General features: G+C 37.8%; 1 protein-coding gene across 5 annotated transcripts in view; it reads left to right on the plus strand.

Annotated features, from left to right (window-relative positions):
• The window catches only part of LOC125233398 (G protein-activated inward rectifier potassium channel 3-like), an 84,218-nt gene that overhangs the window by 34,271 nt on the left and 25,645 nt on the right, over window positions 1–24,302 (plus strand). For all 5 annotated transcript variants that reach the window (XM_048139397.1, XM_048139400.1, XM_048139396.1 and 2 more), the window contains exon 2: window positions 3,168–3,703. In XM_048139397.1, coding sequence (XP_047995354.1) covers window positions 3,318–3,703 — 386 coding nt within the window. In that variant the 5' untranslated portion in view covers window positions 3,168–3,317. The remainder of the gene's footprint in view (window positions 1–3,167; window positions 3,704–24,302) is intronic.

A 24,302-nucleotide genomic window follows, 5' to 3' on the forward strand; every position in this document is an offset into this window, starting at 1 on the left:
TACTGCATTAAACAGTATATGTATTGTGTTCTAAAATTTGCAAGTCCTTTATGAGAGACAAACGTTGCAGTAGGTACGTAATTTAAAATAATTACTACTTATACTTAAATATCTAATAATTACCGAAAGTATTTTATTAACCCACCAGCTGCACCGAATCAGTCAGTTTGCCTAACCTGAATTAAATAAGTTTTTTCCATGTCTTGCTAGTGACTCATGTCATGTTTACTTAATGCTTTCACTTTTCCCAAGTCATTTTCCTGAGTGATCCCTTGCGCAGATCTCAAGAGTCGGTATAATTATAGTATTTTTATAGTAAGTGACATTGCTATGTAAACTTCTGACGTCGCCAGTGTCGCCCCCATATCTTCGAAACAATACTTTTTTTATGTATCAAGAAACGCGTCCTCCGTTAGTAATTTAAAATGTGATACATCAGCGCTGCACTAGAAGTTTAAGTATGGTAGCCGTGCAAACACAGCCAATTCTAGTGATGCTGAAGGCCCTGCAAAGCCGTGTAAACACAGTGAAATTTGTAAGCTCTTAGGACTTCACTTTTTTCATTGGGGGCCAAAATATACAGGAATTTTAGAGGCGGGCCAGATTTACACCAAAAATGCATTTTAACTACAGTAGTGCTGGCATATCACACACTATTCTGAAGGACCGGTGCACGGTGTGGTGGCGGGCCGGATACACAATCCTTTCGCGGGCACACACGTACGAACGAACATAGACGTACTCGATACTCGATTTAATGAAATCGGCTCGATAGAAAAAAAAATGCAAAGTTTGGTCTCGAGTTGGTCATTAAACGGTTTTATGGTGTTCAATTATAAATTCACTTAGTTGACTTTAATAAAATTATAATAACAATAACAGAAATATACATATCTAAAACACTAACGAAACATATTGCACAAATAATGCATCTTTCTATTTTATTTTAATATATTTCCGTACTTTTCGTACCTAGCCGCCCTGTTTTAGTGACATTGCGCTACCGTGAACGGCTAACCATGATCGCTCCTACGTACCTGCTAAAGGCCTCTGTTCTGTTCTGTTCTGTACCTACTAAAGGTTCTCTTAATATTGTCATGACACGGAATTTAAATTTAAACTTTTGGTTGACTTTTTTTATTCAGGTGAAGTACTGGCCGCTATTTCTCCATCGTGACAAATGTCGGCTGACAATCCAACACATTGTCGCCGACATGTGACAATCTCATAGAAAAATTGTGACAGTTGTCCCCGACAAATGTTTCGTGAAACAGAGGTCCGCAAGTCACGAGATATCATCAAGCAAAGTTGAAATCGGCAGAAACATGAGTCACTTTCGCAAATATGCCGGTGGCTATCCGGCAATTAAAACCTACTTAAGCCTATACTATAACATGAAATAAGATTAGAAAATAGTCTATAATGAACCGAGATAACAATGACTTTGCAGAAGCGGGTATTATGAAAGAGTTGCGAAATGACTTTCACGTTCTAATATGAAATTTTGCTTGTTATTTTTAATGTTGGTGAACGTTAAAATGTGATTACCTAGAAATTTGATTACTAGTCTCGTCCACACAATATGCGTTGCGAAATATGTGTTCTAGCAATTTTGTTTTGTTGCCGCTCTCAGTGTGCTTCCGAATCCATACTTAATTACTTACTAATAATATTGAGAGAGAGATGCCTGTAAGTAGTATCACTATTAATTAAGCTCATTTTGTAAAATATACTTTTGTACATGATGTATAAGTACTATCGATACCAATTTGTGCCGCTGTGGCCTTAGTAAGTTAGTAATATAAATAAATGGGAAAGTGTGTGTGTCTGTTGGTTTGTCCGTCTTTCACGGCAAAACGGAGTGACGAATTGGCGTGATTTTTTAACACTTTCGAAACCGGGCTCTACGCGGCGCTACGACATTTTCGCTACATACGGGGAAACCCATGTAATCGGCTACGCTTCTACGAGCATACAGTCGGGTTCTTGGTAGCGAAAGTGTTAAGTGGAGATAGTTGAAGGGATGGAGAGTGACATAGGCTACTTTTTGTCTCTTTCTAACCTCCCACTTCCCTAAAATGGGGGGTGGAAGTTTGTATGGAGCATTCCGCAATTTTCGAATATAACGCGAGCGAAGCCGCGGGCAAAAGCTAGTACGTTATAAAACAAATAGTTAAGTCCAGTTCGGTTTTATTTGGTTTTCGAATAGGATATGAAGCGGTTCCTCTTACAAATAACAACAGAGTAAATAGGTATTAAATGGCTAAGCCTAGCTGAGGTGTTTACTTATTAGCGATGCCTGTTTTGTGCCTTTCTCTTTAAACAAACTAATTAGTAGGTAACACAGAAATGGATAGAAAGCCTCTTAACGGAACACATTTTTCAGCAAACGCCTTTCAGAAAGTAAAAGTGGGGGTTTCACTCACGAAAATAAATGTATCAGCTTTCAAGCAGAACGGTTTCTTATTACGATTTAGCTCGTAATTTGCGAATACGGCTATTGCCGTTATTAAAGTACAATGACATAGTATGGCGCGTAATATTATGTATTTTGAAGTTTGTTCACAACACAGTCATTTATAGTACATTATGATACAAGTGCGGAAAAGAGGAAGGGTCAATCCGCGGCAAGAGTAACATGAGTCACGATTTTATGACATGTTCAATTTATTCACGATGTAAGTTCAAATGATAATCTATCTCTAAATAAGTGTTACTTTCCCGATATATGTATGCATAGATCGTTTTATTTGCAGCTGTAGTTCAAATAAACAATCAATGAAGTCGTGACTCACGTTACTTTTACGTGGATTCACCCGGAAGTTCGAAACGAGTGGCGATAAATTAAAACACGACCGAAGGGAATGTTTTCAGTCAACGCGAGTTATGAATTTCCTTTTTTCTTCACTTATATTGTACCTAACGTACTATTCTGCATATTTGCATAAGTGCGTTTTCACATTATCCGATCCGATATCGGATGTCGGACCGATATCCCATACATTACTGGCGCCATATTGGATTTTTTCCATTGAAATCTTTCCGACATCCGATATCGGATCGGATAATGTGAAAACGGCCTAAGGGATACTTTCTTACAGATATTATGAATTTTATTTCATCGCATGTGTCACTCTCTAATAAACAAAATATTTCTATTGTTTCAGTGTCAACATTTCTACCCCAAACATTATGATTTACAAATGGATATTATGATAAGAGTGAAGTGTTGCCAAGAAACTAAAAACCCAAAGTGACGAAGTGCCATTTGGTGTCTGTAGTGCTACGTTCCGCTGCCTCATCTGTAACTTGTAACCATGTCGGACAAGACCACATCGTCGGTCGGTCCGAGAAGCTTCGAGACTATTTCCGAGGAGGACGGGCAGGACGGTTCGCCCTGGGACAAGCTGTTAGGAGACGAGAAGAGTACTGTTCCTATTATCATTAAGACTGAAGCGTCGAGCACCACTTCTAGAAGCGGCGAAGAAGTTTCTTTACATCCCCAAGCTATGGACTTGGAGTCGAACAAGCTGACGCGGTCGAAGAGTCTCGTGCATCAGAGGAGGAACAGCAGTGGACTTCTGGCGGCGATCCCGCGGCAGTTGAGGAACTCCTTCTCCTTGAGGGGGGTCCATAGTGAACCGTCCAGCGTCAAAGACGTGCCTACTACGAGGAATGACAGCTCCCTTAACCTTCTACTTAGGTGAGTTTTACATTTGGCTACCTGACAGCGTTTTTACATTATCCGATCCGATATCGGATGAACGCAGGATATCAAAGGCAAATGTCAAAGATGGCGTCTCTAATTATAGGATATTTAAATCCGATATCGTATCAGATAGTGTGAAAACGCACTTACGTGAAATTTGGTTAATGAGTGAGATAAGAAATTAAGAATGCATAATAAAATTGTTCCGTTTAACCAAGTTTCACTGTGGGTATCACATAATAGGTATAAACATTTACATTTACTTTTTCCAAATTAAGTACAATATCGTTGACATAAAAAAACAATTGGTTTTACTAGTACACAAATAACTTACTAGGTCAGCGTGTCCGAATTTTCTCTGAATTGTAGACAGGTTTATTACTTGCCTACTGTCGCTAATTGAAATTAAAATCCTTATGTTTTGTGACATAATTATGGAGGTTATATAGGTCAAGCGAGTCAGAAATTTCTCCATGCACTTGTCATTGTAGACAGGTCAAGAGCACGCTGGCGCCTATTCGACTTCGCTGAGGCCGCCTTTATTACTTGCCTACTGCCGCTAATTGAAATTGAAATCCTTATTTTTGGTGACGTCATTATGGAGGTTATATACCGGGTCGGTCGGCCGGTTATATAATAGGTCGGGCGTGTCAGAGACTTCTCCATGCACTTGTAATTCAATACAGGTCCAGAACAGCCTGGTGCCGAATTCTGAAAGAAAGAAAGGAAAAATATATATTGGCTATAACAACATATACAAGAGAACAAGTTCCTATATCACTGCTATATGTAGGATGCCGCTCAGCGTAGACCGTGTCTTTTTTTTTTAAATTTATTATTCACAAAAATAAACTTATAATTAACAGTTTACAGAAATCCTCGCCAAACTGTACATAACGTTTGATGGCGAGAGGCGCTCATTGTTTTAGACATTAGTTACTTAAATACAGTTTTGATATAAAACAAAAACGTAACTTAATACTCTAAGATTAATATTTAATGTTTGTAACTTAATACTAATTTAAACTTTTTTTTTTTTTACTTTTAACTATCGACATAATAGACACGCCATCGGCACTGGTTTTTCAGGGCACCCATTATTACCTAATCGACAATCGTGCATTATTGTTCGTCCGTGTGGAATTTTCTCCATGGACTTATCATTCTATTCGGCATTTAGATCTCATTCTAATGTCACTTAAATAGTTTACCAGTGTGATGGAGGATCTGTGTCAGCTACAAGCCGATGATTGGCAAGAAGCTGCACAGGATCGGGATAGGTGGCGTGCTCTCGTTTTGGAGGCCAAGATTCTCTTTGGATCGCAAAGCCATATTTAGTTAGTTAGTTTCTTAATATATGTAGGTCTATTGACTACATAGTAGAAATTCGCCAGAACATGCCAGAACTTAGCAGGCTTCGCAAGGCCGTCGCGTTTATTACTTCGACCCACTGGAACTAATTGAAACGCCTTACTACTGATTTATTAGCTACTTCAGCATTATTGAGATGCCTGATTTATATTCAGCAAAGAAAATTAAAATTTTATTAGTTTTAAATCAATATCACCAGTATTTTACCGTAGCTTAAGACACTTTAAATTCTCGTGAATATTTTAATTGTACCTTAAAAATTGAAGTAAGTAATGTAAATTAATCGCGTTTGATTCGTATCGTAAGTGACTTTAAACTTAATATGAAAACCGAAGGAAGTACCTACAGATTATATTCTAGAATAATTTATTATTTGGGAGTTATAACAATTTTATGAAGGAAGAGGGAAGGATACCTAATGGTTATTTAAATTATTTTTCCCCTCACTAGCTCGGAAACACGTGTTTTGTCCTATAGAATCCTTTCACTTGCTCGTTTTTCAATTCGACACTCGGCGTTAAAATACAACTTTGCCCCCTTGTATAACAAATAACTATTAAGAACACTTGACTTATACAATCAAAAAGTAGAATCTTGAGCGTTGCGAGACTTGCGAGGGTTTAAACAAATTTTGTCACCGAGTGAAACACAAAAATGTCCAACATACCAAAAAAAGGAAAATATTAACTGTAAAACATGAAACTAAGGCGATTTTTTAAACATTGGGTATCAAGTAAAAATTTAAATGAAATTACTTTGCACTCTTGTGGATAAAATGAAATTTTGCTATCTGTTTTCTAAGAATCAAGAGAGCCTTTACGTTGGTGTGATGAAAAATGTTTTTATTTTAAATATCGAGACCTCTCACATATTATGCGCCATCAAAATGGCGCCAGGAAAGCACCAATCGCTTTCACGCACCGTACTCGCATGCAGATTTGTGCAAAGGAAACGGATGTCCTCACACAAACAGCCGAATGCAGGAAACGTGGCTAGCCGAAAACAATGCCTCATTGACAATATTCTAATTGGCATAGACCTCAGGGCCACTTGGCCTTTTTCAATAATACTTCTTAGACGGCCACCACGCTCTGTGTTGCCGTCGCTGCGCAGGAAGACATCCGCGACATTTTGCCCTCGATGAGACCATCCAGAGAGCCCTAAGGTCGGCTGGTGTCCCTTCGGTACTTGAGCCATGTTGAGCCACCAGGACTTAGCCGCACTGATGGTAAACGTCCTGATGGCCTGACTTTAATACCGTGGGAACGGGGGCGGTGTTTGGTATGGGACGCTACGTGTGTCAGTACCTTCGCTGCCTACCACATCTCCCGCACCTCGCACGCGGCCGGAGCGGCGGCTCAATCGCAAGCGGGCTTGAAACGCCTAAAATATCTTCCCATTGGCCCGGGCTACATATTTGTCCCATTCGCGGTAGAGACGGCGGGGAGCTGGGGAACAGACGCGAAGTGCTTTGCACGCGAATTAGGCCGTCGACTCAGGCAAAAAGGAGAACGCCCCCGCTCCGAGTCGTTCCTGGTGCAAAAGCTATCCATTGTAATTCAACGCGGAAACGCTGCGAGCGTCATGGGCACTTTTGCACCGGGAACGACAGGGAATAGTTTATTTTGATATTTCTAAGTTTTTATTGTTATTAGTGTTTAGTTATTAGATATTGTAATTTTTACTATATTTTTCCTTCTTAGATTGTGGATCCAAACTAAACAAAGTAGATACCTAAGAATCATTATAGTCTGGGTACGTAGCCGAATGGCACAAACGCTCACGAAACGAAACGCTCGAACGAAATGCCATTCGGCTACGGCACCTGACCCCGTAGCCGACGCGAAACGAAAACGAAACGCCGCGAAAGGTAGTCTGGCTCTGTCGCGCCAACACGCAAGAGCGATAGAGATAGATATCTAACGAGCGTTTCGTTTCGTTACGGCCCGGCCACGACATTGGTCTAAGCGCGGCAGCGGTGAGCGGCAGCCATACGTGCGAATGAAAAGTCCCATCGCTGTGTCTAGCTCCAATCACAGATCAATACAACAAGATGGCCCTTACAGGGCGACTCGCGGTCACCAAGCATACGACAAATCAGGTTTATAAAAGTTTGAACGCGTGCGACACCGATCAGTAGCGCCCAAGTATACGACCCGCTAACAGTGTCCGTGTCCGCTCGGGAAAAAATCTTAAATAATCAATTTTGGTTGCAAACAATGGTCTCTTACAGCATAAAGTGGTGTGGCAAGTCTTCTAACACTTCTACATGTAAAAAAGATGGAACAACATTCCACAGTTAAGTCAAATTAATTATTTTGTTGAATATTGTTTATTGTCCGCGGAGTTCATTTATACTGGTCAATATGGTTGTGCTGAGCGGCGCCGAGGCGCGTCCATCCCTCTTTACCGAGTTAACAATGTGATATGCTATCCCTTTCACGTAAACGACTAGGCATGGGGCCATGTTAGTTTATGTCTGTTGCGGGAACTTCGTACTGCCGTTCGTACCATGTGCTACCATTTTATGAAATATAAAAGAAAGCAGATTTGTAATAGTGAATAATTATCTAGAATCTGTAGAGTCTGTAGTGGTATTTAGTTCATTGATTAGTTTAGAATATTTAGTTGGTTATTTAACTTAGTAAACGTAAGTAAAAATGCACAGTTTAGTTATTAGTTACTAGAATGATTTTTATTGAGATGCAATCACAATTATCATCCTCCTTGCGTTATCCCGGCATCGGCATTCGCCACGGCTCATGGGAGCCTGGGGTCCGCTTTGGAAACTACTACCAAGATTTGGCGTAGGCACTAGTTTTATGAAAGCGACTGCCATCTGACCTTCCAACCCGAAGGGTAACTAGGCCTTAAAATAATTTAATTATAATATTATAATTTGTTGCAAAACAAATTCACCACAGTACTGGTACCGGTACCATTGTCTATAATAGACATGTCCCATTCCCATCCCTACTGCTAATCATAAAGGCGCGCCATTATTTGAAACGACCAATGGCAGCACCGTGCGCGCCCGCCTCACCCCGCAAGGATTGGTGATTTGCGTCTCGAACAATATCGCTTGCATTTGGCTTCTAGTGGGGTGTTCTGTGGCTCCAATGTATGGCCGCCGCTCACCGCTGTCGCGCTTAGACCAATGTCGTGGCCGGGTCGTGAGAGTTTGTGCCATTCCGAACAGACTCTAATCAATATTGGCAACGTGCGTGGTGGAGGGGCGATGACATTAACTTTTTAAGACTAGGGTCAATTCTTCCCATTTTTAATTTTGGGACCTTCTTTTGTTTCTATAACAGTTACATAATATATGGCATTGAAAGTGACGGCAGCACCACGTGGCGAATACATGAAGGTCGAATGTCGTTGATAGCAACGATTGGACACATAAGTGTGTAACCAGCTTTATCCGTGTGCCAGTTTTCACATTAATTGTTCTATCTCGTCTGCCACTTGATAATATTATCACAGTTAGCCGTCCCCATAAACTATCAGCTATTTAACCTCATTCCATATACAATAGACGAAATAATCTACACCATGTTTTTTACGCGTTTGTTTTCCGTTAAATTCGACACGTCGTTAGGTTCATTATCAGAAAATAATATTAATCGTTTTCATACATAATAAATGAATTAATTAGTGTCAGAGACCCTTAAGAATAACATTCAAGTTAGTGTCAAGTTGACGGCACATGTAACACTGGGAAGTGGTAAAGGCTGTCACAGACGTGTTCAGTAATTATTTTTATTGGGTTGGTAAGAAAGTAATGAGCGATCGATTGAATTCCACATAAAATTTTTGAGAGAGTTCTAGAATCTTCTATGGCCGAAAGTATATAAAGGGCGAGTCGCACAGTTTCTCGTCAGTCATTCACTAGCTGTCGCCGAGCTAATATAAGGAAGAAAATGGACGAATTAAAAGTGCATGTAAGGCATTGCTTACTATATGAATTTCAGTCTGGCCATTCAGCCGCCGAAGCAGTGCGTAATATATGTCAGCGTGTTGCACCTGAAGTTGTGTCTGAGGCCACGGCGAAACGATGGTTCCAGCGGTTTCGTAGTGGCGACTTTTCATTATCAGATCAACCTAAGTCTGGTCGACCGGTGAAGATTGATGTAGCCAAATTAAAAACCTTAATTGAAGGAGATCCGAGGCTAACGAGTCGTACTCTTGCTACCAAGTTAGGCTGCTCTCATGTCACCATAGAAACACATTTACACGAGTTGGGAAAATACTACAAATACAGTGTTTGGATACCGCACGAACTTGATAGAGATCAACTAAACCGCCGTGCCGATATCTGCATACAACTTCTGTCTTTTCGCCGCACATTCAACTGGTTGGACCATCTTATCACTGGAGATGAAAAATGGGTCTTATATATAAATCACACACGCAAACGTCAGTGGCTAGCTCCAAACGAAAAAGGAATAGAGGCACCAAAAACAGAGCCTCACCCGAAAAAGTTATGCTGTCCGTTTGGTGGGATATTCATGGTATTATTCACTGGGAACTCCTACCAAGTGGAATGATTGTTACCGCATCAGTATACTGTAATCAGCTTGAAAATTTAAACCAAAAAATCTGTCAGAATCGTCCACAGCATGCTAAAGTTTTTTTCTTACACGACAATGCTCGCCCACACATTGCAAAAGTGACTCGGCTAAAGCTATTGGAGCTAGGTTGGAAAGTGATACTTCATCCACCGTACTCTCCAGACTTCGCACCTACGGATTACGCATTGTTCAGATCGCTAAGCAATGCCTTGAATGAAAAAAAGTTCGATGATCAAGCCCATCTACGACAGTACATAGCTGAGTTTTTTGAATCTAAACCTAAGAACTTCTTCGCCGATGCTATTCATTCTTTACCAGAACGATGGAGACAAGTAGTAGATTACGAAGGCCGTTATATTTTTGATAAATGATTAAAATAATAAATTAAATAAAAATTACAATATTGGTTATGATTCGCTCATTACTTTCTTACCAACCCAATATTTTCTTAATAACTCGATAACCGTAAGAGTTAAGACGCTAGTTTCTTAAAGACATTAATTGTATTTGATCTAAAAACCTTTTCTTAAAGTGGGCTCTGCCTGAAATAAAGATTTTTTATTTTGTTTTATGTCCTTTCCTCTTCTCGGGACCATGGGGTCCCAGACTTTTGGGAGGCGTGCGTGGGGCCGAAGCCTTATTATTTAGCCTTGTTTTTTTTTAAGTTAACGGAATTCAATAAAAACACGGTGTATATTATGATATTTATGATAATGACCCAGAAAACACATATTATGACGAAATCTTTATGCATCATTGGGATTATAAATTTTATATTTTACACGTCCACTTGATGACGTAGAGTTATCCGAACAGATTAGATCTGATACAGAGTTGAGTCCGTAATGTCAGAGATATGGTAATGAGACACGATGTTGCAATGATCCAATGACGTCAAAGACATTACCTACTTGAATCAACTTGAATGCTGGACCAGTGGTTGTATTCGACTGGCATACAGAGGAATATAGAAAAGCCAGTTTTAAATATTATGATCTCGCACTGTTTATTTACCTACTTTACTCAAAGATATATTTAATACTAGCTTTTGCCCGCGGTTTCGCTCGCGTTAGAGACAAAAAGTAGCCTATGTCACTCTCCATCCCTTCGACTATCTCCACTTAAAAAATGACGTCAATTCGTATCTCCGGACAAACAAACAGACAAACACACTTTCCCAAAAAATATATGGATAATTTTTAAGAAAAAAAACCGCCTTCCTTTGGGGTTCTGGTGATAAATGACGTCAATTCGTCGCTCTGTTTTCTGCAGTGAAGTACTTACAGATGAGAATGATTATCGAACGGAACAACCAGGGGCAATCAGCAGACAAACACACTTTGCCTTATAAAAATACAAAGTATATATTAATATATGGATAAAAACCAAATGTCACTGTTCTGGACGTAAGTATGCTGTTCTTATAAAAATACCAAAGTCACTATAAGTGTGCCGTTCAGATTTGAGGAGTTCCATTCTGACCATCATCAGGAGTTTAATAAAAAAGTAGGTACCTCGAAAACATCAAGAAAATATGCTTCTTTTAATTATGACATCGCAGATTGGATGTTATGTGTATATGATTTGTAGCATCGCTCGCAGTTCCATTTTATTATCTTCCGTTTTGCGTTTACTAATGCGAAAGAAAAACGCATGAAAATCGATTTTTCACCCCCGAAAACCACCACAAAATACAGCGAAATCGTTAGAGCTGTATCCGAGATCGCCGGTAATATAATGCAGGTTGTATTTTTGATATTACCTCATATTTAAAGATTTATTAGTATAATATAAGCCCTACGAAGCAAATCTTCATATAATTTAATTAAAAAATACTACTTTTATTTTTTCATACAAAATAATTCAGCACGCAATGAATGCTGTTTGTTAGCGGACTTGACGTATAAACTGTCAATTAGTTCCGCGTCTTCGAGATGTCAAATACTTAGGTGCACGCAATACATTGCTGCTCAATATTTTTTTAAATACATAATGCAGTTAGGACCAGACTTATAACTGTTTGTTGTATGTATTTTTGGCACTAAAATCTTGGTCTGGTTAAAGTTTGTATATAAATCAATAAATATCTATACAAGAATTGCTCGTTTAAAGGTTAGATTTTATGTTGGTTATTCTAAGAAGAGTAGGTTACTTTGTTGGCAATTTACATCAATGTGCACAATGTGCACGAAGGCTTGAGCTATTTACCGTGCTCAATGGTACAAAGGTAAAGTTTTCTTAATGTGACGATGAATTACACTTGACTAACCATAAAATCACTTCAAACAGCAATAAATGTAACTTTTCATTCTCTGAACAACGTGATAATGTGATATCACAATACAAATATGTATACCTAACATATAAAATTCGAAAATTGGGAACGCTCCATACAAACTTGACGACCGGTCTGGCGCAGTCGGTAGTGACCCTGCCTGCTGCGCCACGGTTCCGGGTTCGAATCCCGGTAAGGGCATTTATTTGTGTGATGAGCACAGATATTTGTTCCTGAGTCATGGATGTTTTCTATGTATATAAGTATTTATGTATTATATATATCGTTGTCTGAGTACCCACAACACAAGCCTTCTTGAGCTTACCGTGGGCCTCAGTCAATCTGTGTAAGAATGTCCTATAATATTTATTTATTTATTTATTTTTAAACTGCGTACTTGTAATCCATTATACATATGTACAAAGTAAATAATAAATCATTTTCTATTTTATTCTATTCTATGCTAACAAATTCTTTAACGTGAACGTGAACAGAGAATCTTCTGTGGGATCAGGGTTAAAGAAGAAGAGGCTACATTTGCGTGTCTTTCGCTATTAAAATATGACTGTAATTTGAACTCAAATATTCAGCAAATATGCAAAGAAATAATCTCGTGCTGTACTTAGCAATGCCCAGTCAATTCACGCATTGAAATTGCACGAACCAGAAATATTCGCATTCCTACATATAATGTTGTAAGTAATTTGTAGCGTTCAGTATTACTTTGATTAACTTCTGTTGGATTCGTTTGGGCATATTTGTGACAAACCCATAAGGATAATTAAAATATTTACTTCTTGTTTACATCACTGACGTTCGATGACTTTTGATGTCTGTTGTCAAAGAGCTTCTTGCCAGTATAAGAAATTTAGTTCAACTGAAAATCTGCAACATGGCGAAGGTCAAATAAAAACTTGTCACCTTACAGCTTTCTATTTTAATTAAACAATTAATTTGCACCTTGTTCGCGGTTCGGATTCCTGGCACGAACTCAGCGAGGCCATTCACTTCCTTCAACGAACCCAACGTGATAACACGACGGGTTACCTTACCTATATGTTGTATACTTGGGAAAGATTAGAGCATTGTAGAATGGTAAGTCTGTAGCTAAGAGCCGATTTATGGTTATTTATTTCGCAAGGGGGACAAAGTTGTGTTTAAATGCCATCCGAGCAAGCGAAAGATTCAAATATTGAACCGCGGTTCGAAAGTTGGAATTTTGAGCGTTGCAAGACTTGCAAATATTCAAAGATTTAACAAATTGTCCCTTCAGGCATATATTAAATTTTAATAACGTACACTTCCAGAATATGATGGGATTAGGTACTTTGTATCATAAATTAAACTTCTAAACACAGATAGTTTGTCTAAAGTCACAGAGCATCTATATACCGATTGCCTTCAGGCTTGCGAGTCAACAGTCAAAAAATGAAAACCATTAATTTCGAAGATTGCAACGACCAAAAACCTGTTCTCTTACTTTGGACATTAACGTGCTTCGCTTATAACCACTTACCTTTAGCCTTAAGTGAAAAAAGGTCAGATTTTTTTTTTGAGAAAGTTAAGCCCGAGAAGTTGTACACTTACGAAATCATCAATATCATTAATCATTACTCATACTTTTTGTGACATTGTACATGACTTACATGAATAAGTTGTGTAATATTTACCTTTACTCAGTGTTATTATTAAAGCATGACTAATATTGTCATCGTGAAGTCATTATATTATTTCTCGTATATAACTGCATGAGTCTTGATAATTGTATCTGGAATCTGGTCATAAAGTTCATTTCATACGCCACATAGTTTTAGCTATCTCTTTACATTATAATTTCTGCCTAAATCATTTAGGAGGGAGGTGCAAGCATAATATACACTGTTCGCCCGTAGCGTTAGTCAAAAGCGGGTGGTCTAGAGGTAAAGACGTTAGCCGCGTAAGCTGAATACCCGGGTTCAATAGGCCGCTAGACTTGATCGTTGTCTCTATCGTTATATACTTAAAGTCGCCGTCAATAGAATTTATGAACAATGTAAACAAACCTTGTAGTCAAAATGTCTTTAATTTCCATTCTAACTCATCAATACTGGCTAAATCCATAAAGTATTTAATCAATTCATCTCACTCCTCATTTTCATAGATTCCATCAACCTTTAAAATAATAAAATTGAAGCTGAAATATTGATATTTTAAACTAGCAATAGTTTGTTTAGGCATTGGTTGACAATTTCTATTGATCGTTATATTTTAAATTTGTAATTTCTACCTAATTTGAACTTTAATATACGTCAAAAATTTGCTCTAGATTCGATATGGATCGGATATGTCACAGTGTTAAAAATGAATTTATTTGACGTTACGAATAGGTCGAATAGTTACATTACTCGTCTGTTTATTTTTGTTCTGCCCATTCGTGTATGTGTGAAGGCATTGGTTTTATGTGTGGCATCCGTCCACGCATGTTAATATTGCTTATGTCGTAAACTCATAACACCAATACCTTTAACACAGTAGGTACCTATTTTTATTCATTTTTGCTTACAAAGAAACCTCAATGGAAGTTCTGACGTAATACAATAGGTACTACAGACACGCAATATCATCTGTACAAATAAGCAACATTGTCGATACCTATAAAATACATTGTCCTCAAGACAAGACAAGACGACAAATTATCAACAGCTGCTAACAAATACTAAAATATTCTTGGAAGTTCAGGAATTAATAACAAAATGTTGAGTTTTCCTCAAATGGTTGTGGCATGATGGCACCGGCAATAACATTGCACAATAACCTAACCACAAAATTAAAATTTTGAAAAAACCCCCGACCGCGATATAGTAGACCGATTTTCATGAAACATGGCTAAGAACACTCCCGACTAAATCAGCTTTCAGACAAAAAAAACTAAATCTAAATCGGTTGTTCAGAAGCTACGATGCCACAGACATACAGACAGGCAAACAGACAGACAGATAGACAGATAGACAGACAGACAGACAGACAGACAGACACGTCAAACTTATAACACCCCGTCGTTTTTGCGTCGGGGGTTAAAAAGGAGTAACGGCAACAACATAAATAACATAATCTTATTTCTAAAGCCATAAGTGCAGCCTTCTTTTTGTGACTTGTGGTCATGTAAATGACAAGTGACATATTTTACATTTCAGTCTGAAAAAAAAAATGTAATGTAATGTCGGTGGTAGGTTTTCAACTTTTCAGTCGCATCATCAATTCATCAGCCAGACATCGTAACTTTTCCAGCAAAATTGGTGCAGCATTGCCGCGTTAAAACAATATATTCTTCTATAGGTACCTATCTATGTCCGAAGCCACTGGGATAGTTTATTAGGATTAATAACAGTAAAATGAGCCTCAATTAATCATCTTCCTAGAAAACACATGTATGAATTCCTTTATTTCTACCATGCTGCACCGAATTGCTGGAAAAGCTACGAATTGGACAGTGTTATGGAATAAGTGATCAAGCGACAGTTAGTTGAAATCGAGAAAATGAGCTAGAAAGATTTGAAATTTGAATCAGTTGTTGTAAGTTCATTTATGAAGCAAAAAAGTTAATTTTGACATTGAACCTATAAAAGTGTTCATAATTTAAATTGATAAAAAAATAACACCATACCTATTCAAGTTTCGAAGTTATTAACGTTTTTCCGCTTGATTCTTTATTGAACTAATACTGCGATGACGTTAATTTATTTTGCCATAGCGTACTATGAGACATATTTTGTCGCTTGATTCTGAAATGCTAATTGTTAGAGGTAAAGTGAATACTGGAATAAAATAAAATTCCATATATTTGAGTAAATAGTGCTATTGTAAATAAATTAACAACAATGTTTTCCTTCACAATGATTAGGACTAATCCGTCTAACAATTTAGTTTTGTTCTGCAATCAACTTTTTTTAATAAATATCAAACAAATCAACATATATATGGCAAAATTGGCATTATAACTAACAATAATTCATTAGTACTAGCCAGGATTACACACATAAGATATTATGATATAACAAAACCTCTTGATACTTAGTTCTCATTAAGCGAAATATCCTGCAATTTCAAATATGTAACAACGAATTAAACGACACCAATAGGGCGGTTAAATCGATATTGCGTTTATAAATCATCAAAACTTTAAACCAAAACGAATTAATAAAATCTTTATGGCGTTTAACTCGATTTTGCGATTTAGAATATACGCTTATTATAATTTGTAAAAGTAAATTTGGCGTTCAATTCGTTTTTACGTAACGACTTAGTACACAGGGCCATACAAATTTTAACGTGTCGCTTGATTCTACTCCTTAAAATAAGGCTGTAAGCATGATTTTTCAACAAAGAAATAATCAATACTATAGATTATCACATTTATATCCGAACTGCATTCATAACTTTTTTTTCGGATTTTGGCGCTTAGTTCGCTATTCCATAACACCGTCCAATTAGCCCCCGACGCAAAAACGACGGGGTGTTATAAGTTTGACATATCTGTCTGTCTGTCTATGTGTGTGTCTGTCTGTGGCATCGTAGCTCCCGAACGGATGAACCGATTTAGATTTTTTTTTGTTTGTTTAAAAGCTGAGTTAGTCGGGAGTGCTCTTAGCCATGTTTCATGAAAATCGGTACACTATCGTCGGGGGTTTTTCAAGATTGGTTAGGTTATTGTTTGTGTGGTTCAGATGGATGGCAAGAAAACTAAAAGAAAAACACAAAGGCAGTATGCACAAAGACTCTACATATGAATATAATATGTATAAGTAGTAGTTGCGTATATCAAAGTCACACTCAGAGGTAAGATCAAGGATGTCGCCGACCGTTGATTCCTTATGAGATGGGTGCGATACGTACAGACAACAATGAGACAACTACGAATAAACTATTACTAATTGTTACGTAACGGTGAGTCATGGTCACGAGTGGTACTATTACTATGTTAACAGTGAACGCAGCCGAATGCACAGACGCTCACGAAATGCTCTTTCGCAACTATCTATCTCTATCGCTCTTGCGTATACGCCAATATATTGGCGCGACAGAGCCAGGCCCCGTAGCCGAATGGCATTTCTGCGACGCCAAACGCCACAGAAATGCAATATATCGTCACTACTTTGAAAAAATCTCGTATCTCACGCTACTTCTCAAAGTTAAAACGCAGTAAGTCTATATGCATTCCATACGAGTACATACTTAATACTTACTACAATTTTCTTTTCATTTACAGACGAAGATACAAGTTTTTTAAAAAGTAGTGACGATATCTCTATCGCTCTTCCGTATTTGCGCGACAGAGCCAGACTGCATTTCGATCAGCGTTTAGCGTCAACGATTGTCATTCGGCTAGGCCGGCAGACTACATTTCTGCGGCGTTTCGGTGGCGTTTCGTTCGCGTCGCAGAAATGCCATTCGGCTACGGGGCGGCATTTCTACGACGCGAAACGAAAACGAAACGCCGCGAAAGGTAGTCTGGCTCTGTCGTGCCAATACGCAAGAGCGATAGAGATAGATATCTACGAGCGTTTCGTTTCGTGAGCGTTTGTGCCATTCGGCTACGCACCCTGGGGTAACTAGCCACCATAACCGCTTGCGATTCGTAAGGTATCGTAGCCCTCCCTACCGCTCTTATGTAGTGGCGCGACAGAGCCACACTTCGTTTCGATAGCCACGTAACGTCAACAACTGTCACTTTGACTAGGCCAGCAGTAGTATATATGCGGCTCTCTATGCCTGAAGGGTCCTTGAGTGTAATAAAGTCCATTCTATTTGATATGACCTTCAAATCTTCAAGAAACGAGTGTACACCCATCTTAAAGGCCGGCAACGCACCAACACCTCTGGTGTTCCTGTGTGGTGACGGGTTAAAAATTTCACCACCCCCTTTCTTCCCGTGGGTGTCCTAGAAGGCGACTGTGGGATATAAATTGTGGCGTAGGCGAGAGGCTGGCAACCTGTCACTGCAATGTCACAGTTTCGTTTTCTTTCAACCCCTTATTTGCCAAAAGTGGCACTGAAGCTTTAGTAGTTTCATGTGTTCTGCCTACCCCTTTATGGGATACAGGCGTGATTGTATGTATGTATGTACCTCTGGTGTTTCAGGTGTCCATGGGCGGCAGTGATCGCTTAAACCATGCTCGTTTTCCTGCTATCCCATAAAAAAAAAACTTCAACAGAAATTCTGATAAAACGGTCCTTACTTCATTTGAAACGTAACCAAGGATCCTTTACGCGTGGAACTCAGCACATAATTAGTGCAATTATTTTATATACTTGCATGTGTGCTACTTACTGTAAAAAATACATGGACTAGCTGTATGTAGCTATTGTAGCTACTACAGCTACGAGAATTGGCGGCCGCAAAACAGTCAAATACTATATATATGTAGATACAATTTATTTGTACGAGTATAATTATTGACATAAATTGACGATGAAGGCTTTTTGTATTGGTATAATTGTTTGTATTGGGTTTTTATATCGGTAATTTAATGGGCACGACTCAAAAAATCGTAAATTCAGTCGCCCCATCGCCGTCCTAGATGTCCTGAAAATTCATACATTTCATAATCTATAGATGGTATTATTATAGGGCAGGATGATATTTTTTTTAAACCGGTATCCCGTAAGGCGTAAAGGAATATGAAAAGGATGATAATAGCTAGTACATTGTGCAACAAGGGGAGGAAGTTGAATATTACTAACGAGAGTAAGTTAAAGACTCGTTAGTAATTTTCATACTCCCCGAGTTACACACAATGTTTTTCATCACACTCGCAATGTAAAAAATATGTAAATAGATGTAAAAAAGTTAAGTACGGTACAAGAAATTTCATTATTCCCTTGGAGGACGATTTTTCTATAACTCACGCTCCGCCTGCGTGCAATAGCACATTTAGAGTGCGGGTGTGATGAAAATTATGTTTATTATGCTCAGGACAAGAGAGACATAATGCGAATTCTCTTAAACGGGTTATTTTTCTCTAATAAATATGATATGATATAAAATACAGTTCCAAAATTAACACACAACAGTTTTCACAAAATACAGCAAGTCCAATTAACAGAATTACATCAAATATTTTATTTTTTGTAGGTACAATGTACAATGTAACTTGTGTGTAGTTTTTATAGCATTATCTAGGGCGGAACTGACGATCAAAATACATTTAATTAAATATCAACCGCAAATTTCAATTGTGATAATAATAAAAGTAGGCACTGTACATACACATACTCCTAAATGCTTTTCTTGCCTACTAGTCATAGGGCTTACGGCGAAATTATGGGCAAAAGCTGCACTTTATGCAGAAAGCAAGCCACTTTGTACAGTGATACTAGGGACCAATACAAACATTTTCATCCGAGGAAACACGATTTTCATCCACTTAAGATGGCGGCCGAATAATAAGAAAAATATGAAAATTTCAAACTTTTTTTTTCATTCTCGTGCAATTTTCCAATAAATTTTCTATGATATGGCCACATTTTTATGTATTTAAATTAAACCTGATAATATTATCTACATAATAAAATAAAAATCATGAAAATCCGTTGAGTAGTTTTTGAACTATACTCATTTGAAATGGAGCGCGCGGATTTGAAAGACGTTTTTGCACGTGATGTAAACAATTTTGGAATCATAACGGCTGCACCGATTTTAATGGTTGGGGTAGCTATCAGTTTTTATTAAAACATTTATTTATATAAAAATTGAAATCATTTAAAAAATAAAGATGGCGGCCGAATAATAAAAAAATATGAAATTTTCAATTTTTTTTTTATTCTCACGAAATTTACAAATAGTTTTTCTACCATATGGTCACATTTTTATTTATTTAAATAAAATCTGATATTAACATCTGGAAAATAAAACAAAAAAACATTAAAATCCGTTCAGTAGTTTTTGAACTATACGCATTGAAAATGAAGCGCGCGGGTTTGAAAGACGTCTTTGCACTTGATATGTGATGAATCGTATCGTTTGGTACCGCTATACACGCAAGACTGATTATTTATTTTGGTCACAACTTACTATATTACTATTCAGAATCAATGTTTTTAGTATTTATATACATTATTAGTTTTTAGGGTTCCGTAGCCAAAATGGCAAAAACGGAACCCTTATAGTTTCGTCATGTCCGTCTGTCCGTCTGTCCGTCTGTCCGTCTGTCCGTCTGTCACAGCCGATTTACTCGGAAACTATAAGTACTACAGTGATGAAATTTGATGGGAATATGTGTTGTATGAACCGCTACAAAATTATGACACTAAATAGTAAAAAAAAGAATTGGGGGTGGGGCCCCCATACATGTAACTGAGGGATGAAAATTTTTTTTTCGATGTACATACCCGTGTGGGGTATCAATGGAAAGGTCTTTTAAAATGATATAAAGTTTTCTAAAAAACATTTTTCTTAAAGTGAACGGTTTTTGAGATATCAGCTCTCAAAGTCGTAAAAAGTATGTCCCCCCCCCTCTATTTTTATAACTACGGGGTATAAAATTCTAAAAAAAATAGAGGTGATGCATGCTAATTAACTCTTTCAACGATTTTTGGTTTGATCAAAGTATCTCTTATAGTTTTTGAGATAGGTTGATTTAACTGTAATTTTGGTTAAGTTATTGGTTTATTATATTTGCTGCTACGGAACCCTTTGTGCGCGAGCCCGACTCGCACTTGGCCGGTTTTTTATTCCTAGTTTAGGTATATTTAGACAACCCCCGTAAACTTGACCATCACATAATTTTTATTTTAATACGTAAAAGAACTTAAATGCACATAACATAACATTTGTATTAATAGCAATTGTTCTTTCCGAGGACTCCAGAGATAATTTTCGACAACTTCTGTATGGGGCTTCAGAAATATCTATGTATAAAATAACTTGTTTTCTGCGACAAGGAGCGTATGTTTTTGTAGTGCTGGCGATGTTGGTGGGATGCTGGTTATTAATTTTGGTTGGAAACAGTTCCTTGCGCACCAAGTTAACCGATAAATGTTGAGTCTGCGGATCAAGTTTTCAAGCTTGGCCATTATTCCTCCAGGAAGACACTGTTCAGTATGACAATCAACAAGACTTTTTCCAGAAACTGTGTGTTTTGCCTGTTGATGTTATAAGTGTGGTGATTATTTTTAGGGTTCCGTAGTCAACTAGGAACCCTTATAGTTTCGCCATGTCTGTCTGTCCGTCCGTCCGTCCGTCCGCGGATAATCTCAGTAACTGTAAGCACTAGAAAGCTGAAATTTGGTACCAATATGTATATCAATCACGCCAACAAAGTGCAAAAATAAAAAATGGAAAAAAATGTTTTATTAGGGTAGCCCCCCTACATGTAAAGTGGGGGCTGATTTTTTTTTCATTCCAACCCTAACGTGTGATATATTGTTAGATAGGTATTTAAAAATGAATAAGGGTTTACTAAGATCGTTTTTTGATAATACTAATATTTTCGGAAATAATCGCTCCTAAAGGAAAAAAAAAGTGCGTCCCCCCCCCTCTAACTTTTGAACCATATGTTTAAATAATATGAAAAAAATCACAAAAGTAGAACTTTATAAAGACTTTCTAGGAAAATTGCTTTGAACTTGATAGGTTCAGTAGTTTTTGAGAAAAATACGGAAAACTACGGAACCCTACACTGAGCGTGGCCCGACACGCTCTTGGCCGGTTTTTTTCTAAACAATTTACTTCATCAGAGAACATTTGCTCTGCTATTTCAGGGTAAACCATAGGAACGTAACCGGAAGAAGCTGATAGCCTCATTGTACCTCGCGCAAAAGATATGGCGGAACGGGGACTCACGCGTATCATCACATCTTCCGATACAGATGTCTTGGTATTTAAATCAACCACTGGAGTCTTCGGGTGAAGGATAGACGTAAAGTCAGTGGCCAGATTCGGGTTTGGACCTAGCTTAGAGCCTCGAAAGGTCTTTGCCTCATGTGAGACCTCGAGTGAGTTCAGGGTGGTAACGGATGCTAGAGTGTCCCATGCCCTTCGTTGAGTTTATCTCGCAGTTTGTAGCCGTGGAGGCTTTCAGGGCGTTACGTGCGAGATCGGACGTGATGTAAATGGAGGCAGGAATGACGGCAAAACGACACTTTACGAGTGCCTCAGCCGCCAAACCATACCGGTAAACAGGCCTGAGTCCATGCTTGCTCAGTAAAATATCTGTTAAGAACGGTCCCAATTTGGCATTTAAGCATGTGATCTATGGAGCTAATTATATTGGGAAATTTCCAATTCTTATCTAGTATACTTTCTTAAGACTTCAAATGAGAATAACCGACCGGAGTATAAGGTACTACTGCTATTGGTGGTTTTTACGCTTTTACGTCTGATACCACTTCTTTTTTCAATACAAAAGGAAAAAATCATGTTCTAAAACATTGTTTGCACACACACTGAAGTTATACTAGCTTTGATAGAAACATCGCAGTAACTACAAAGTCTTCCTGGAGGAATAATCGCCATGCTAGAAAAGTTCACCTGAACTTGGTGAGCAAGAAACTATTTACCACCAAAAATAAATTAGTACCTAACCAACATCGGCAGCACTCCGTGTCGTATAACAACGCCCCATATTCTGGATATTACTTCTGTGCCTATGCCATCATCCTGGGGTTGGAAGACGTACAATGATAGTTGGGTACTGCAGTGGTCTGAAAACAGGGAGATATGGTATACTTGGACAATTTTATTGCGGTTGTGAAAAAGGCTGCGAAACAATACGCTGTACGTGTTGTGGGTCTAAATACCCTGCGCGGCGTAAAAATGTGACCATATGGTAGAAAAACTATTTGTAAATTTCGTGAGAATAAAAAAAAAATTTGAAAATTTCATATTTTTTTATTATTCGGCCGCCATCTTTATTTTTTAAATGATTTCAATTTTTATATAAATAAATGTTTTAATAAAAACTGATAGCTACCCCAACCATTAAAATCGGTGCAGCCGTTATGATTCCAAAATTGTTTACATCACGTGCGAAAACGTCTTTCAAATCCGCGCGCTCCATTTCAAATGAGTATAGTTCAAAAACTACTCAACGGATTTTCATGATTTTTATTTTATTATGTAGATAATATTATCAGGTTTAATTTAAATACATAAAAATGTGGCCATATCATAGAAAATTTATTGGAAAATTGCACGAGAATGAAAAAAAAAGTTTGAAATTTTTATATTTTTCTTATTATTCGGCCGCCATCTTAATTTTTTTTATGACTTTATTTTTTTATATCAATGAACGCTCCAATACAATGCGATAGACACCCCATTCATCAAAATCGGTGCAGCCGTTACGATTCTATAAATTTTTAAAAATATGCGGCCGCCATTTTGGAAAATGTCCGCCATCTTGAATTCTAGTGGATGAAAATCGTGTTTCCTCGGATGAAAACGTTTGTATTGGTCCCTAGTATCACTGTGCAAAGTGGCTTGCTTTCTGCATATAATGCAGTTTTTTTCCGTAAGCCCTATGACTATACAGTCTGACCAAAAAGAGCAAAAATTGAAAAGTGGCAACATCGTAGTGTTCTCACGTTTTCTCACACATATTGATTGGAACGGGATGACATTACAATGTTGCCAATTTTAATTTTACTCTTTTTGGTTGAACTGTACTCAACTAAACTGTTACCTTATCTATTGTATTTATGGTACACTAGCTTTTGCCTGCGGATTCGCTCGCGTTAGAAAAAGACAAAAAGTAGCTCACTCTCCAAGTAGGTCACTTTCCAATTTCCATCCCTTCAACTATCTCCACTAGTCTTAGTTTCTTATATAGGTAATTATGTAAATATGTTCATGTAAATAAAGAGGTTAGATTTTGTTCTCCACTTAAAAAATCACATCAATTCGTCGCTTCGTTTTGCCGTGAAAGACGGACAAACAAACAGACACACACACTCTCCCATTTATAATATTAGTATGGATAAAACAAATCGCACATTTAATTTAAACCATTAACTGCTATAATAATCGGACTGGCCGTTACCATCGTGCCCGTTTTTTGCCGATCTCTACCTGGCTTTTTAGAATCGTTATGACTCATATAACCCCCTTAGGTTACATTGAACCGTCTGAACTTGTGGTCCCAAAGTGTTTTTCTAATTCTTATATCTTTTGCACGTATTTTAAGAAGTGCGCTCATCGGCGATTGACTAATGTCTTTCGTCTCCCGCCAAACATGCATTAGTATGTATAAAACTATAGCACAGACTATAGGAAATATTGTGTTATGTATTTTTTTTTTACATTTTCCTTGTCAGTAAGTTTAATCTATCCGTTTCTGCGGTTCCTTACTTAGTTCTTCACTTCTCATCTAGGATTTAAAACATCCTGCTGTTTCTT

Source organism: Leguminivora glycinivorella, chromosome 14 (assembly GCF_023078275.1).
Source record: "Leguminivora glycinivorella isolate SPB_JAAS2020 chromosome 14, LegGlyc_1.1, whole genome shotgun sequence".
Taxonomy (NCBI): Eukaryota; Metazoa; Arthropoda; class Insecta; order Lepidoptera; family Tortricidae; genus Leguminivora; species Leguminivora glycinivorella.